Source organism: Lissotriton vulgaris, chromosome 5, assembly GCF_964263255.1.
Source record: "Lissotriton vulgaris chromosome 5, aLisVul1.2, whole genome shotgun sequence".
NCBI lineage: Eukaryota > Metazoa > Chordata > Amphibia > Caudata > Salamandridae > Lissotriton > Lissotriton vulgaris.
Genome location: NC_141693.1, coordinates 21,003,153 through 21,019,917, shown reverse-complemented (window position 1 = coordinate 21,019,917; position 16,765 = coordinate 21,003,153). Strand labels below are relative to the sequence as shown.

At 44.6% G+C, this 16,765-nt stretch overlaps 1 protein-coding gene across 1 annotated transcript in view; it reads left to right on the top strand.

The window, feature by feature from the left end:
- Positions 1-13,207, top strand: part of GTF2H4 (general transcription factor IIH subunit 4) — a 62,702-nt gene extending 49,495 nt beyond the window's left edge. The window contains exon 13 of the mRNA XM_086920693.1: positions 12,307-13,207. Coding sequence (XP_086776819.1) covers positions 12,307-12,479 — 173 coding nt within the window. The 3' untranslated portion in view covers positions 12,480-13,207. The remainder of the gene's footprint in view (positions 1-12,306) is intronic.
- Positions 13,208-16,765: the final 3,558 nt, after the last annotated feature.

The following is a 16,765-nucleotide window of genomic DNA, read 5'->3' as shown; positions in this document are numbered from 1 at the left end:
GGTTTGCACGGACCCTTTAAGTTTTCACAGACCCCTTACAAAACCGAATTAGGCGACTTTGACCCATTATCAGTACCTTAGAACATGGCGCTGTGCACCAGTCCTAGTCGATGATACCAGTGCCCAAGAAATGATGCAATGACGTCTGCAAACTGCTTCACATAAAGTCGTCATAGTGACCAAGGAAGTCTTGCCAGGGGAGGCTGCTTGGTCTGTACGAACCTCTCCTCTTGAGTAGTCCTGGTAGAAATCCTGCATCGATCGGGCTCTTCTGAACCTATGACTGACACGCCTGCTCTAAAGGTATTCACTTAAAGGGTTCCAGAGACACTGAGTAGACGGATAAATACATTTACGCCTGCACTTGCTAGGCAGTGGGAGTCCTATGGTGCTCAACTTGAAGTGTGAGGACACAATTGTGCTTCCAGTGAGCTGCTAATGTTCATTGCAAGTGACATCGGACTAGGAGGAGGGCTAACGAGGCGCAAAGTTCCATCACGTTATCCGTAGGGATGAGCGCCATTTAATTTTTTTCCCCAATTCGCGGTAAGCAGGTGTAAAACTGCAGGTAGTTGTGCTGTTTCCACATCCACAAGCCCAGGATTGAGAGAGGGAGGAATGCTGGCTGCACGACCATGCCTTCCTTGGAGTTAGGTCCCCAAAGGGAGTATTGTAGGTGTCTATGTGGAATGCACAAACTGTCTCAGCAGAGTGCAAATACTGTTCTTGTGGCCCAGGGACACCATTAATTAAGATATCTCACTGCATGTACGGTCCAGTAACCACTGCCTGCCCCAAGACCAGAGGCCTTGCGCTCCTGCATTACAACCACAAGGGAACCGGGTCTAGAGATGGGGAGCCATCAGAGCCTTCATTGACCTTGTGGGTGACCTACAGAACAGATTAGGCTGACAGCATTGGCTAGTATTCTATCATGTTTTTTGGGGAAAATATTTTTATTGCGAAAGTATAAAAAGGCACAGGTTACATGGTTATCCATACCACTTATATGTAAAAAGTCAATAACATGCAGGTTTCAGGATAGTACACAGCCATAATTGGCCCACATCCCGGAGGCTGGGCGGCATATGATCAGAGCATGTAGAAAGGAAAAGGTCAGTTGTGCCTAAAGGACAAGTAATTATCATTGTATTCGCCGATTTTCATTTTTATACATTTATACTATTTAACGTGTAACAAGAACTAACTTCCCCAAGTGTGGCACCATTAGCACTGATTTTAACAAGGTAAGACCTGTATGTGAGGCCCATCTAAGGCACAGTCAATGTAAAATAGGTAGGACCTGTGGGAATCGCAGCTAGTCACAATAATGCGTGTAAAGGAATATTTGCGTGGTTGCGTAGGGCCTTCACACCGTAGCCAAACCCTCGAGCTCAGCTCCCGCCCCAGTACATTCAGACTCTGATTCAGCCGGGGTAAATAATTCAGCGCTGGGGGCATCTGAATCATCATCTGCTAACCCCTCAATGCACAGCATCCTCCAGGCAAGTAGATCATCCTGTAGCTTCCAATCCCTGCGAGTGCGCTGCATTTGTGTCTCCTCAGCCAGGGACCATTCTCTAGCATCCCTCAGCCATAGGGATATCTCTGGCGCCCTTTGACCCATTCAGGTGATAGCTACGCGCCTCCTCGCCAAAACCAGCAAGAGTTGCAAGAATTTATAAGACCGCTTCTTCTTTCTAGGTTTGGGCACTAGCGCCAGGAGACAATGGGGCGGATCTAGGAGAATTCTGATTTTCGTGGCTCGAGCAATGTGGGCCACCACCCCCCTCCAGAAGTCATGAACCAGAGGGCATTCCCACGCCAGATGGAGAAAACCCGCTCTTTGTGTTCCACACCTAGGACAATTATGACGTCTCTCTGCCGATATGCGATTCAGAGAGACCGGGGTCATATAGGTACGATGGACAAAGTTGAAATGTATAAGTTTAAAGCGTGCATTGCAGGAGACCTTACGGGTCAAAAGCCCGATTCTTTTCCGTTGGTCAGGTTCCAGCTCCACCCCTAAGTCTGCCTCCCAGGCCGACCAAGCCGGTGCGATCGGGGGGGGGGGTCGAATCTCTGCGCATGGCTGAGTAGAGCAGGGAAATCATCCGTTTCCCTCTCCCACAGGACAAAATAATGTCAAGAGTATAGGTGAGCGGAGGCGCTTCCGGGTATTGGGGCCATGTTGTTCTGGCTATGTCCAGGAGGCTCCTGTAGCTCCTGTAGTGGAGGTACTGTCCCCCACTGAGGTCAAAGGACTCCATGGCACTCTCGAAGGACATAAAGGAATTGCCTGGGTAGAGGTCTGCTAAAGTCTCGCATCCGCCACAGCGCCAGTCCCGGTAGGACATGTTTTCCTCCAACCGTAGCACCGGGGCCAAGATCCACACTGGGAGCTCCCTATGAAACGGAGCTCTTCTCAGCACCTTTTCGACAAACCGCTGCCAAATTCCCGCTGTGTGGCGCACCACATACTGTAGGGTTTCATCGGCGCCTCGACCCTGCATCAAGGCCTCCCTCAGAGCCTTTTCATTCGCCATACCTGCCAGCAATGCCATTTCCCAATTGTCCTCATCCGCGAACCACTTAGTGGCTGGGAGAAGCTGCGCTGCATAATAATACAGATCAAATCTCGGTGCTTCCAGGCCTCCCTCTTCCCAACGCCGTGTCACCGTGCGCAGAGCTACTCGACTACGCCCGCCCGCCCAAAGCAGGGATGTAAGGAGTGAGTCAAGTGTACGAAACACTCGGGGGTGGGGCAATGGACATAGGGTATTCTGTAATGCATACAAAATCCTGGGGAGCATCACCATTTTGGCGATCGCCAATCTCCCCATAAGAGAGAGAGGAAGCGTGTTCCAAAATGTAACAGATTTTTGGAGAGCCTGGAGGACTCTGTCGACGTTGTAAGCCAGATGGGCCTCATCAGATGTGGCCACCTGAATGCCAAGGTATCGGAACGCTTCTCGCTCACAACGCAGACCCAAATGCGGCATATCCACTCCAGGGTCCGGAGTACAGCCCGTCAGCGGGAAGACCAGGGACCTATTTAGATTAATACGTAACCCAGAGGCCGCACTAAAGCCGTCAAGGGTCTGCATCAGGGCAGGGAGGGCCTCAGAGGGGGAGGTCAGATAGAATAGCGCGTCATCAGCATAGAGTGAGACCACATTAGTAGTGTCACCCACCGCTATCCCCCACTGCTGTAGCTCTGCACGGGCGGAGACGGCGAGGGGCTCAATCGCGAGAGCGAACAGGAGAGGGGAGAGAGGGCAACCCTGTCGGGTGCCTCTCCCCAACGGCCATTCCTCCGAACGGGCCGATCCCAGCCTGACCCTAGCACGGGGCGCCCCATAGAGCACTCAAACCCAGTTACGAAATCTAGGTCCGAATCCCGTCTTCCGGAGCACTTGCATTAAATACCCCCAATGTACGGTATCAAATGCTTTAGCCAAATCAATTGACACCAACACATGCGGACCCTCTCTACCTCGTACTTCATGTAGGACATGATTTAGGCAGATTCATCGCCGTATTACGACCCGGAATAAATCCGCACTGATCCGAATGGATCAGACGAGTCATGTGCGGGGCGAGTCGATTGGCCAACAGTTTAGTAAGGATTTTTGCATCTGTATTAATCAGGGTGATAGGGCGGAACGCCGCGGGATCACCACTATCACCGCCCGGTTTCAAGATCATGCAGACTTCCCCCTGATTCATGGTGGGTGGGAGTGTGTCCTTCTTCAGGGCCTCATCATAAACTTGCAACAGGAGAGGGGCTAGAACGTTCCCGAATGCGTGATAAAATTCTGCCGGGAAACCGTCCCCGCCTGGGGTATTGGCACGAGGGAGGGCGGCAATCGCTGTGCCAATCTCAGCCAAAAAGGTTCAAAGGTTCAAAATAAGCTTTATTCGATATTCAAGAAGAAATATCATATAAGCATACATAGCTATAAACATTTTTAAAAAATATATCAGTGATAAAAAAACATAGAATTTCGGTTTAAAATCATCAATTACACAGCTAAACATTAAAATGCACAGGTAAGAAGAGAAAAAGGGAACATTAAAAACAGCGTCAATATCACACAGGCCATTCTAGAGATTTTCTAAACTTAATCAATAGTTTTAAAAACTGTTCCATTATAGATATCACATCCCTATCTTCAAGTTCTTGTAGACGCTCAAAGGCGACTTTACAGGACCTCACACCCCATCTCTTGAGTAGGGGTTTCAATAGAGCTTTCCTCAAAGTCACGTAATATCTACAAAATAGGATGGTATGGATATTGGATTGTGATGACATATCGTCACATGGGCAGGGACAAAGAATCCGAGACCAGTCGTTACATATAGGGAATGTTACAAGACGAAAGAAGGAACCCAGTCTAAGCCTGGTGAGCAACATCCTAGAGTAACACGAGAAATCCGTAGAAAGATATAATTGTAGACCCTTATGTGATGTCACCCTTTGGTATGCCTGGATATTTTTGTGTTGTTTTTGCTTATTCCATCTGATTGTTTCCAGGTGGGCCATTAGGGTCTTTCTTAGGATTTTCCTTGAGATATTTTCCAGTAACAAAGGGTCTGTGAACAACTCCGGACGCCCAATTTCCTCAAAGAAGTTCTTGACATAAGCCAGCCATTTAGATTGGTTCGCGTGTTTGGCCCCCTCCAGCTTTAAAATGTCTAGTATCACTTCTCTATTCAAAGCAGTCTCGGGGGTAGTCCAGATTTTGTGCCAGAGAAGAAGGGGCTCAACTTTTATTATGTCTGATATGTACGGCAAGTCTAATTCAATGTGCATCATGTACACAGAAGTTGCTTTTGTTGTGGCCAGAAGGTACCTTACAAATTGATTTTCCACTTTTTGTATGGATGAAATGTTTTTATCAATTCCCCAAAGGCCGGCCCCATAAATTGCAGTTGAGGCGCATTTTGCTTTGTATATAGTTATTAGCTGTTTTACCGGCCTTCCCCCTATTTTTCCCGCAAAGTCTCGAACCCCGCCAATGGCTCTAACAAACGCGAGTTTCCTCTTCTCAACTGCCGGTTGCCATATTACTTTTTTGTGCAAACAAATACCCAAGTATGTAAAAGCCTCCACAGTCTCCAGTCTTCGACCCTCGATGAATACGGGGCATGGGATTTTTTTATACTTTTTGTTACATAGCATTGTATAAGTTTTTCCTATGTTCACTTTCAGGCCCCTATCATTCATGAAGGCAGTAAATGCCGTCACAGCTTTTTGTAGACCCACTCTTGTCTGAGAAAGAATTGCTGCATCATCTGCGTATAGCAGGATTGGGATAGATTGACCTCCTACTTTTGGAAAGTCACATTCGACGTTTTTCAGATGTTCGCCAATGGCATTTATGTAAAGCGAGAAAAGCAGGGGAGCTAAAATGCACCCCTGCCTAACCCCTCTATTGATGTTAAAACGTGGCGAGCACTCTCCCTTTGGGCCAAATCTGACTCTGGCTCCGGCATCTCTATACAAGGCCTTAATGAAAAGGAGGATTGATGGATCTATCCCCAGTTGTTTTAGAGTATCCCATAATTGATCATGAAGGACGCAATCGAATGCTGAGGTTAGATCTATGTACGTTATGTACAGGCTTCGCTTCTTGATGTCGACATATTTGGACATGATCAGATGTAAATTGAGGGTCTGTTCTATTGTTCCTCTGCCTGACCGGAAACCATATTGTAAGTTTGAGAGTATATTCTCAGCTTCCGTCCATTTGGATATGCGTTTCAAGATGATGCGCCCAACGATCTTCATTAGGGTATCAAGCAGGGATATGGGCCTATAGCACGATGGCAAGTGCCTATCTCCTTTTTTGTAAATAGGTATTACTATTGCCTCAGCCCATGATGGAAAAAGATCAAAAGTATTTACAGAGTTTAAAACAGAGGTCAGTAGGGGGGCCCAAAATTCAATTTCTGCCTTATACACATCTGCTGGGATGGCATCCGGGCCTGGTGCCTTCCCAGAAGGACTTTCCTTGATAGCCAGCTCAACCTCCTCATGCGAGAAAACAATTTTGCAATGACTCTCCCAGGATGGTCTTAAAATTGATGGAGGAATGAGCTCTAATGTAGAGTTTTTTGAGGATGTGGGATTGCTATATAACTTTTGAAAATAGGCCGCCCACATCTCGCCATCAATTGCCATGTCCAAACTCCTCTCGGGCATTTTTACCCATGGCAGAGGGGTATTGATGAATTTCCAAAAAGCTGACATGTCCCGGTTTTCAGATGTTGTCACCAAATTCTGCCATGCTTCCGCTTTCAGTGCCTTTTTTCTATTTTTAATGGCTAGACGGTATTGAATTCTGGCCTGGCGTATTTCTGTAAGTGGTTTTGGTGTGACACCCAACAAATTCTTTAAAGACTTTAAAGCCATGGAACATTTTTTGTCAAACCACCCTTTTGAGACAATAGGTCCTGATTTAAACTGTCGCGTCAGTAATTCTTTTAAAGTGGCCTGTATTTTGATGAAAGCTTCGCAGATGGCATGGGGGTTTTCATTGGTAGACAGACAAACATATACCTCCTCCCTCCTCTTGTTCACTAAATTTTTCAGAAGGTTATTTGGGTTGATTTTATCCCATTTGACAGAGTATCCGTTTGTAGCCCCCATTTTGATAGGTTGTTCATAATTAACCTTTGGACTATTTTGTCTAGTGGTTGGAGAAGGTAGTTCGACAGTTAAGGACAAAGGATAATGATCACTATATAGATGGTCGAGAGTGTCCCAGCAGAGTATTAACGGGGCATGATTTTTTGAAAAAAGCATAAAGTCTATAATAGAGTTCGTTCCTCTACCATGAAAGGTTGGTTTGAAAAATCTTGGGGTGTGAAGTAGCTCATTTACAAAATATAAATTAAGCGAGGTCAAAAAGTTATTTAGCAGGTCCCCTGATTTTGAGTGTTGGAAATGACTATAGGTAGCATCATCGGAATCTAATTCATGTGTCTCATAAGTATCACAAGCATCTTTCAGGGTATTTGGGCAGATGTGACAATTAAAATCGCCCATAAAAACTATTGCACACTCTCCCCCAAAGATTTCTTTGATTGTTCGCAGGGCTTGTTGTAGGTCGTCCACGGCTTTCTCCAGCTGTTCTAAGGTCATATTATTGTAAAAGTTAACAATTAACAATAGGGGGGATGGGCCAATGTCCATAACAATTATTTGAAATGAGTCCCTGAGTAGCGTTTTTCTAATCCTGTGGCCAACAGCAACGCTAATATACGTACAAAGTCCCCCTTTGTGTCTACCCTGATTACTCACAGACGCCGGTGAGTGAAATGTCTGAAAACCCAGTAGGTGGATAGGGGAGATCACCCAAGTTTCCTGGAAACACAGGATAGAATAATGATTAACCACATCTATCCAGTCTGGTTGTGTAACTTTCGAGGAAAGTCCAGCCAGGTTCCATGAAAGGATCTGCAATTTGGATGTTTTATTCCTATTTCCCATTTGGGTGGAGGGTATGTTATCAATGGGTTTTGGGCCTGATCGTGGCGTTATTTTGGTTCTGCCCCATTCATTAGTTTTTTCTCTTTTTCTCGGCCCGTTATCTAAAGGGTTTTTAACAGACCCATCCTCCGAATAGTCCTGAGTGGCAGAATTATTGACGATTGTACTCACAGATTTCCTGCTACCCCGGTTATCTTCTTTGCTTTGAGAGAGTCATTCTACATCATCAAGTCCGTAGAGTGGCTCATAATAATTGTGACAAGCAAAGTTCCAAGATGGAGTTATGAATGGAGGAGCTTGAGCATATCCCACAAGGTTATGTCGTGGTGTCGACAATCGCGTGTAATCATTGTAAGGAGGAAATATCTGATCCCTTACTCCATACCTTGAGGGATATTTATCTTGGATTGGTCTTCTGGACTGTTCCATTGAAAATTTGTCAAAGTAAGATTTGGATTGATGTGGCTTTGGGGACATTAAAGCTTCAGGATAAAAGTAAGCCAGTGGTTTTGGTGATATTGGGCCCCTGTTAAGACCTGAGAACCAATCTGTGATATGTATAGTGACTCTTGGATCCTTGAAGGTAACAATTATTACGTCACTCTCTATATCTTTAGGGCGAATTCCGACCCAATTTGTTCTTCTTACCATTATTATATCGCCGTTTATGTGGGGAGGTAAAGGTCTGTTTTCTCTGAGCCAAAAAATCACCTTGTTTTTAAGGCTATAGTGATTTTCATGACCTCCTGTAGCGGATAATGGTAGGACCCCCGTTAATACAATAACGTTCTGTGATGCAGCAGGGGGTAGATCAACATACCTTTCGCGTGGCCGTTTTTCGGATGGGGGGGCAGTCTTAGTCTTATCTGATATGGTTTGTGTGTTGCCCATTTTTGCAGAAGCTATAAGGGAGTTTATTTGTGCCGATTGCGCCTGTGTATTAAGAGACACTTTTGGAGGGGGAACTGGATTTTGATTTGCTGCCCTTTTCTTGGTTGAATCTGTTTGTTGGGTTGTTTGTTGATTTGAAGGTCTCAAGTCCTTCCTAGTTTTTTGGGCCGTGGTCATTTTTTTTATGTTGGGCGTTTTCTCTCCATCTGTAGAGCTTGTGGGATTTGCTATGGCCTTGGTGGTTTTTATTGTATTATGGTTTTCTCTCCATTTCTAGAGCTAGAAACATCATCTTGGGCCCTTTTGCCTGCTTGGTTTTGAGTCAAGGTTCCTATAAGGGTATCCACCTGGCTACCTATTCTCTTCACTCTCTCGAGTATTGGAATTAATAGTGCCTTCATAAGGTGTTCCATTGCGTCCACAAAGTCTTTAATTGAGGGAGGGACACATGAGGTCAGTGTTTCCCGAGGTAAGGTGGATGTGCCTTCTACTATTTGTAACAGTTCCTTAGTAAGTAGGTCCTTAGCAGATTTTTGGTTTTGAAGGTTAACTTTTACTGGGCCTCTTTTTCGGCGTTTTTTAGGAGGTGATCGAATGATGGCCTGTTTCCTTTTAGGTTGATTTATGGAATGTGAAGTTTTATTTAGCCTTAGTACAAGGGGTGGTGGTTGAAACATAGTTAACTTTTGGGTCCCCAAAGAAGAAGGAACTTCTATTATGTCAGGAGCAACAAACTCTGCGATCTTTGGCAAGTTTGGGGTGACAAGATCGATAAGATCAGTAGATGTAGTAATTGTATTAGTAGCTGATTTTAGTGGGGATGGAACAGGTGAACCATTTTTCGGGGGGAAATAGGATTGAAATAGTAAAGGAACATTATCCGTATTTAAAGGGTCGTCATCTGTATTTTTCAGGGTCGAATTTAGTGGAAGGGGCTCAGGGGTAAGTGTGAGGCATGGATCTAGAACGGTGTTTTTAAGTTGCTCTATGGATTGTCGCCGTGCGATACGACGCTCTACCAGGGCCAGATCTCTATTTATTTCGGCGGTAGCTTTGAAAAAGAATTTATCCAAAGGTCCCAGGATAGAGCTACCTTCTGCATTTGTTTGGGCATCTATACCTGATTTAGCCATGATCGTAAGTCAAAAGGGTGTAGGAAACTGTTACACACGTAATGGGGGTGGCCCAGCCCGGCCTTATCAGGCCTTGGAGGGCCGTAGAGGGCCCGCCCTTTGCCCGGGCTTAGCCCCGGGCGTCCCGCTCGCGTCCCGCGACGCTGGGGGCTGACAGATTTATTTGCCCCTCCCGGCGCGTGTGACGCGTCAGGGAACGCGCCGCCGCTGAGGCTGCCGGGATATGCAGTCCCGGGGGGCGGTGGCGCGACTGGTGGCGGTATTAGCGTTGTTCTCCGGCTTTCTCGTCCTCCTCTGCCCGTCAACAGCCTCTTCACATTCAGGCGTTCCAACAGGTAATGGTTGGCTTGGCGTCCGCTCCCTATCTCAGCCAATGTGAGCTTAATATAGAGTTCCTTTACCGCTGGCAGGGTTTGGAGGTCTAGATCTTCCAGGTACAAGCGATAAGAGTCCTCCATAACCAGTGGGTCAGCCTCATACACGGTCTGCAGGTGGGACCTGAGAACCTCAAGGATATCGGACTCTGAGTGGACCATAACACTTTCAGGTGCAAACTCGCGGTGAAGGATCCAGGCCAATAAGCGGCCAGATTTATCACCTTCGCGGTGGAGACGTTGCCTATATTGGCCCAACGTGAATTTGTCAAGGCATGTGAGGACGTCATGGGTCGACACCTGAGCTTCCTTCTCCGCCTGTTGGTCTAAGGCGTCCGGATCCGAATGGGATTGGGCACGTTGAAGCACAACCTCTGCCTCGTGTAGTTCAGACAACAATTGTTTCCGGACCCCGTAAGTGAGGCCCATACATGCTCCACGCACCACCGCCTTCAAGGCCTCCCACTTAGTAGAGTAGGAGAGACCGTCGCTCCCCCAGTTTAGCTCCGGGTAGTCCGACAGTGACGTCGCCACATGGTCCTTGCCCACCTGATCTTGAAGAATGTCAGTGGGCATTCGCCAAGTACGGGGACGGGCAGCCCGATTTGCCCACTGCGCCACACACGTCACTGGGGCGTGGTCCGATAAGTACCGAGCTTGGTGTGTAACCGTCAAGGTGAGAGACTGGGTGAGATTAGCTGCAAGAATGCGGTCCAATCTACTATGGGTACCATGCATCGGGGTGTAACACGTATAGAGCTTCTGGACAGGATGACAAGTGCGCCACATGTCCAGTGCCCCAAGGTTGTGCATCGCCTGCGAAGACGCCCGGTCATACGGGGCTTAGTGCCTGATCTGGGTGGGTGACGGTCCAACTCAGGGTGTAACACGCAGTTAAAATCCCCAAACCAAAGAAGGGGTACATCCAAATCCGGAGCTATAAGATCCTGAATTTGGGAGAAGAAGGTCGGATCATCGGTGTTCGGTGCATAGGTGTTAAGGAGTAGGAATTCCTCATCATCAAATCGAAGCCGCACTAATAGATACCTGCCGTCAACGTCTGCTTCAATATATTGGACAGCGCAAGGAGTCCCTGGGGCCACCCAAATGAACCCACTACTATTTTATTGCGACTCTTCTCACATTGTACCTGATACAACATTCAGAGGCCTTGAAGCGTGGATGCGTTGAAACAGCTCAAAGCTTCTGCTCTGACAACAGTCCTCCCTTACCATGTGCACCCCTACTACTGCCCGAGTTCCCAACAGGTACCCCGAAAATTTGGGTGTAATTTCAGAACCAAGCTCTACCTATAACCTAGTTTAATTTGCATTGAGAACTCTGCTGCTTTAGAGGGACATAAGCAATTTAAAGACATTTTGTGAATTATACGTGTTGCTCAGCTAGGGTTACTGCATTGAGTTCCTTCCTTTTAAACATCATTACGTTAATCTGTTTTAGTCTAATGGGCTCGAGTGAATTAAACCAAGAGTACAAATACCATAATGCCCTACTATGGTAAATGACCGCCTGCAACTGGAAACATGCTCCTCTGTAATATGGAGGTGTATGTGTGGAGCCGAACCTCAATATTTCCCTGAGCCCCGATGTTTTATGCACCATGGTCTTTTACCTATTGTAATCCGGCTTGGTTGTTGTCATTGATCTAGTGGAAAGAGACTCCCCAACATTAAAACCATTAATTAGGCGAGTAAAATTCAAATAAGAACTGGGATCACTCAAAAACTGAGTTTTATATCGGAAGTTAATTTTAAGTCTTATTACCGAATTTTTCAATACAAATGGTACAGAGCAATATATAGATGACCATGAGGGTTCAGCTAAAGAATACAGAATCAAGAAAAAAAGCATTGGCATAGCCAATAGGTCTCGCCTTTGAGACCATATAAGTGTTTAGTTACCCAGCACGATATCCTTGGTGCAACACCATCAAGTGTTGCATGGCTAAACGCTTATAAAGTCCCAAAGGCTATGCCAATGCGTGTTTAATCTGCATCTAGCCCTAGCGTTTGTAGTTGAGGGGTATCTGGGTGATGTTCGCCAATGACTGAGTCTGAGGCTTGAGTTATTTGTTTGACTTGCGCTACTCACACTGTGACATGCTCTACTCCTACTGTGACATGCTGTACTCACACCGTGACATGCTGTACTCACACTGTGACATGCTGTACTCACACTGTGACATGCTGTACTCACACTGTGACATGCTGTACTCACACTGTGACATGCTGTACTCACACTGTGACATGCTGTACTCCCACTTTGACATGCTGTACTCCCACTGTGACATGCTGTACTCCCGCTGTGACATGCTCTACTCACACTGGGACATGCTGTACTTGCACTGTGACATGCTCTACTCACACTGTGATTCTCTTTCCCCAACCAGGTGTCTTGTACAACCAGTTCCTGTCTCAGGTGGACTTTGAACTTTTGCGCAATTATGCCCGGGACCTGGGCGTGTTGGTCTTCGAAAACCCAGCTCGGAGGGTGATGGTGGTCACGCCAGGAGGACATGGTGACGTCAAGCGCTTCTGGAAGCGGCAGAAGCAGAGCTCATAAGCCCCTCACAGTGAAGGGACACTGACAGCTGGGTTCTATCCTCTGAGAACTCTTCCTGCTAGTTGTCTGCAGAGACCCCCTCCTCAGACTTGCTGGACCCTGGGACAAACGATTGCCCTTGACCAAGAATATGTCATTTGTGGTTGGTGCAGATGGGAGCAGCAGAGGCGAGGCCCTGTTCTCTGATTCATGAAGCGATCATAGGTTTCCTAATCCCTGACATGAAAAAGCATCGGGAGAAGGTGTCCCTTGAAGGCGTGGATTAAGTCCGATCCACAGGGCTCCAGGCTGGACTGAGACAGACGTACAGGATGCCATGACTTCAGCAGAACACAAGGGAGCACATATCTAGCACGGCAGTGGACATACTGGGGATGCAGCCTGCTTTATGTCTATGCTGCATTTCAAACTCGGACATCCGGTCTGATCTTATCTTTATTTTTGCATATTGTTTATAAAATAATACGTAAGCCTGTAACACAGGACAAAAAAGCTTAAAGAGATGGTGCGAGTGAATAACTGAAGCAGCTGAGCATAGTGCATGAGCTCTGAAAGGGAGAGCTGTCATCGACTGTGAAGGTGTGTTGTACTGCACTACTGAAACCAAGCTAAAGACATTAATGGCCTGATGACATTAAAGCAGTGCTTCTGACTCCTGGAATTCTCAATAATATTGTTAACACCTCCTGCTTCACAACGCATAATAAATTGCCTCTTTGAGACCAAAATTAATAAGCCTCACTTAATTGACAGACACTTGACAGCTCTTTCCAATTGCATAGTGTTGAGGTTTGCTAAAATGCCAGTGCTCGTTTACTGCTGCACAGAATGTTTCTATATTGTCTGACTCGGGTATGAAGTTATTCTTCTTGGAGCTTACTCTCCACCTCTGACTTTATCTACTTGTCTGCCTCCTTTCCCCAACTCAGATCTGTACTACAGCAGTGAAGGAAGGAGCAGCAACATCTCACTCTCCGGACACCTCACCAAGATAAACTGCTTCCCAAGAGGCACGGTGGCCAGAGACGGGTAGATCTGGAAAACATTGCTTCTCTGTAACAATAGCCTTTCAGCTTTCGGCTATTTTAATATGAACATGTTGTACGTCGTTCCACCATCTGATGGTCTTGTGTTTGGGTGTTGCCCGTTGGTGTTACTATGGTATTGACCTAAAGCCCACCCTGCTCAGTGCTGTAGGCACCTGTGAGAAAGTGCCTTCTTTCGGCATGGCTGCCCCCACGTTTTGCTGAATTGCTGATGTGCTTTGACTGAGTGTGCCCTGGACTCCAGCTAATCGGGTACCCAGGACCTATGTTCCCTCCCTAAAACTGTATTGAATCCTAAACCCAATTGGCATCTCTGGCTATATGTCAGTCAGCCCCTGGTAAATGGTACCACAGGTACCCAGGGCACTGTTACCAGAGAAGGCCTCTAAGGGCTTAGAGGTCATGAACCCTAACACTCACACACTGCCTTTGCAGGCTGCGTGTCTTGGTGCAGAACAAAGTGAAGAATCGACATGGCACACATCCTTGTGTGCCATGCCTACAAACCACTGCCCTGGCATAGATCAGTCACCCCTCTATCTGGGTGCACTGTACCAGTGATGAGGGTACAGGTGCATGAACCCTGTACCCCTACAGTGTCTATGTCTATTTTTAGACATTGTAAGTGCAGTGCTGCCATTAAGAGTATACAGTGCTGGGAGTTTGTCATTACAAACTCCACAGCACCATAATGGCTACACTGAAGACTGCGAAGTTTGGTATCAAACTTCTCAGCACATTAAACCCACACTGATGCCAGTGTGGGATTTAATGAAAAATGCAAACAGAGGGCATCTTAGAGATGTCCCCCTGAAAGCGAACCCACCACTAGTGTCCAGGCATATTTCCCCAACCCTTTGGTCGTGAGCCTCCTGCTCTCTGGGTTTTGAAACAATGCACATCCTGGGACGAGGTAGCAAGCCGTTCTGGCTGGACTGTTTCCATGAGGCACAGGGTCAAGACTGATTTGCATATAGTTGGGTCTGTACTGAGGTGGCAAAGTGAGCTAAAGAATGATTCAACACAGATCTGTGACTGTGGATGAGTGTCTGTCCATCATCTCCTTGTGATTGCTATTGCCCAGAGTCACACGGTGCTGACCGTGAACCCTGCGCTCTGTAGTCAGCCGCCCTAGCCGTTGCGCCACACCTCTCTCTCCTAGGTTTAACCCCAGGAGCTTTGCACCCACACTCGAGTGGCCTGCTCATAATCATCCCCTAACCAAAGTCCCCCTTAGCCCCTTTGGCTAACATTGGGGCCCCCCACTCTGCACCCGGCCATCCCAGAAGCCGCTGGTGGTGTAACTTGAGTGCCTACCTAGACCTTAGGGAACCTTGGTCCCAACCCCCAAAACTCCCTCTCGTGAAACGTTAAATCAGCTGTGAAACTGATAACCATTTATTTCTTCTATAGGACCCCATGTAATCCGTTTTTTGGCCTCATGTTCTAAGTGTTGAACTGTTGTTTTGTATGGAGGAGAAAGTCACTATAACTTGAACCAAGTAAAATCTTACTTACATTGTATTGTGAGATCCCTTGGTGTGGTATCTAGGCATACCACCCCCAGTAGTCAATGTAATTTGATAGCAATCAAAAAGCATCCTACAAGTAATTACTGTGTGATTTAATCTGCTTTTTGAAAACATACCAACCTATAACAATTGCAAATCCATTCTCAACTGCATTTCTGTGTAAAGGTTTACAATTGAAAGTACATTTTACCCTCCTGTACCAAGTCGGTTCTAGAAATAAAACCTAAGTATACCTTTTTATGGTGCAGTTACAGAATATTGAGTACAAAATATTGAGTTGTTCAGATATGAAGTCATTAAAAACGTGGGTCAGGAATATCGACGGCAAGAATATTGGCGACAAGAATATTGACTTATGGTAAGTAATATTGATTTAAAAAATATCGAAGTGTTTAATATCGTTTGCAAAAATATAGTTAAAAATATTGTTTTTATTACTGTTATGTATTTTAGTATATATTTTATATGTATGTGATGCAAATTTTTCTTATACATGTTACATTTTTAGTAGTTTTTTTATTTGAATGTTGCCATTTTAGTTACGTAGCGGGTTGTCGGTTTATAGGGGAATAGGGTGGGAAGTAATTTAATTATATTAAATATTTTAATAATTTTTTGATTTGATTTTTGCGCTTGTAGTTCCGTAGCGGGTTGTGGGTTCATAGGGCAATAGAGGAATAGGGTTTGAAGTAATTTAATGATATTACATTTATTATTATTATTTTTTTATTAATTTTTATTTCTGTAGCAAGTTGTGGGTTTATAGGGGAATAGGGTGGGAAGTAATTTAATAATTATTTTATTGATTATTTTTCATTTATTAATATTTGTTTAATTGAGACGTTCGTGTTAAATGTGTAAAGTAATTTATTATTAATTGGTTAGTTAATTTTAATAATTAATTGGTAATCAGTTTTGGTAATTGTCATTCATTTTAGGTGTGTATAGTGGTGTTCATAGTTGTAAATGGTGGAAAGAAATGTATTTTTAATTTACAAATTAATAATTAGGTATTTCATTTGAATTAATTTGTATTTGAGTTTGGTAATTTTGTAATTAATTATATTTGTGTGTGGTAGTTTTTTTAGGTGTAAAAGGTGTGAAGGGTGGGAAGTAAATTATTTTCATGTATTAATTAATAATTATTTTTTTATTAATTGTAATTAATAATTGGAAATTAATTATGGTAATTGTGTAATTCATCTTGTATGTGTTGTGGTGGTTGTAGCAGTAAAGGGTGGAAAGTAATATGTGCTTAGTGAATAATATATAGTTAATGTTAATTATTTGATCATTTTGGGTGAATGTTTATTTTTGTATGTTATGTTTTTGCTTTTAAAGGGGTAAATGGAGGGTATTAAAATGTGTTATTTAATTGTTAGTTGTTAATAGTAATAGTTTTTCTTTTAAAAATAATATATTAGTGTATTAATATTTTATACTCTAATTTAGGTGTGTGTTGTGGATATTAAAGTGTTAAAGCTTGTGTACTCAATTAGTGTTTATTTTGTATTAAGACATTTTTTATTGATTATGAATTAGATTAATAATGAAATAAATGTAATTAAAAATGTTGAAGTGTTTTGTTATTGGGGTGGTGGTATAAGGTATGAAATAAAATAAATATGTTTGTTTTTAATAATTAATATTTGCTACTTTTAAATTCTTGTTTATAAATGTATTTATTAATGTATTTTATATGTTTGTA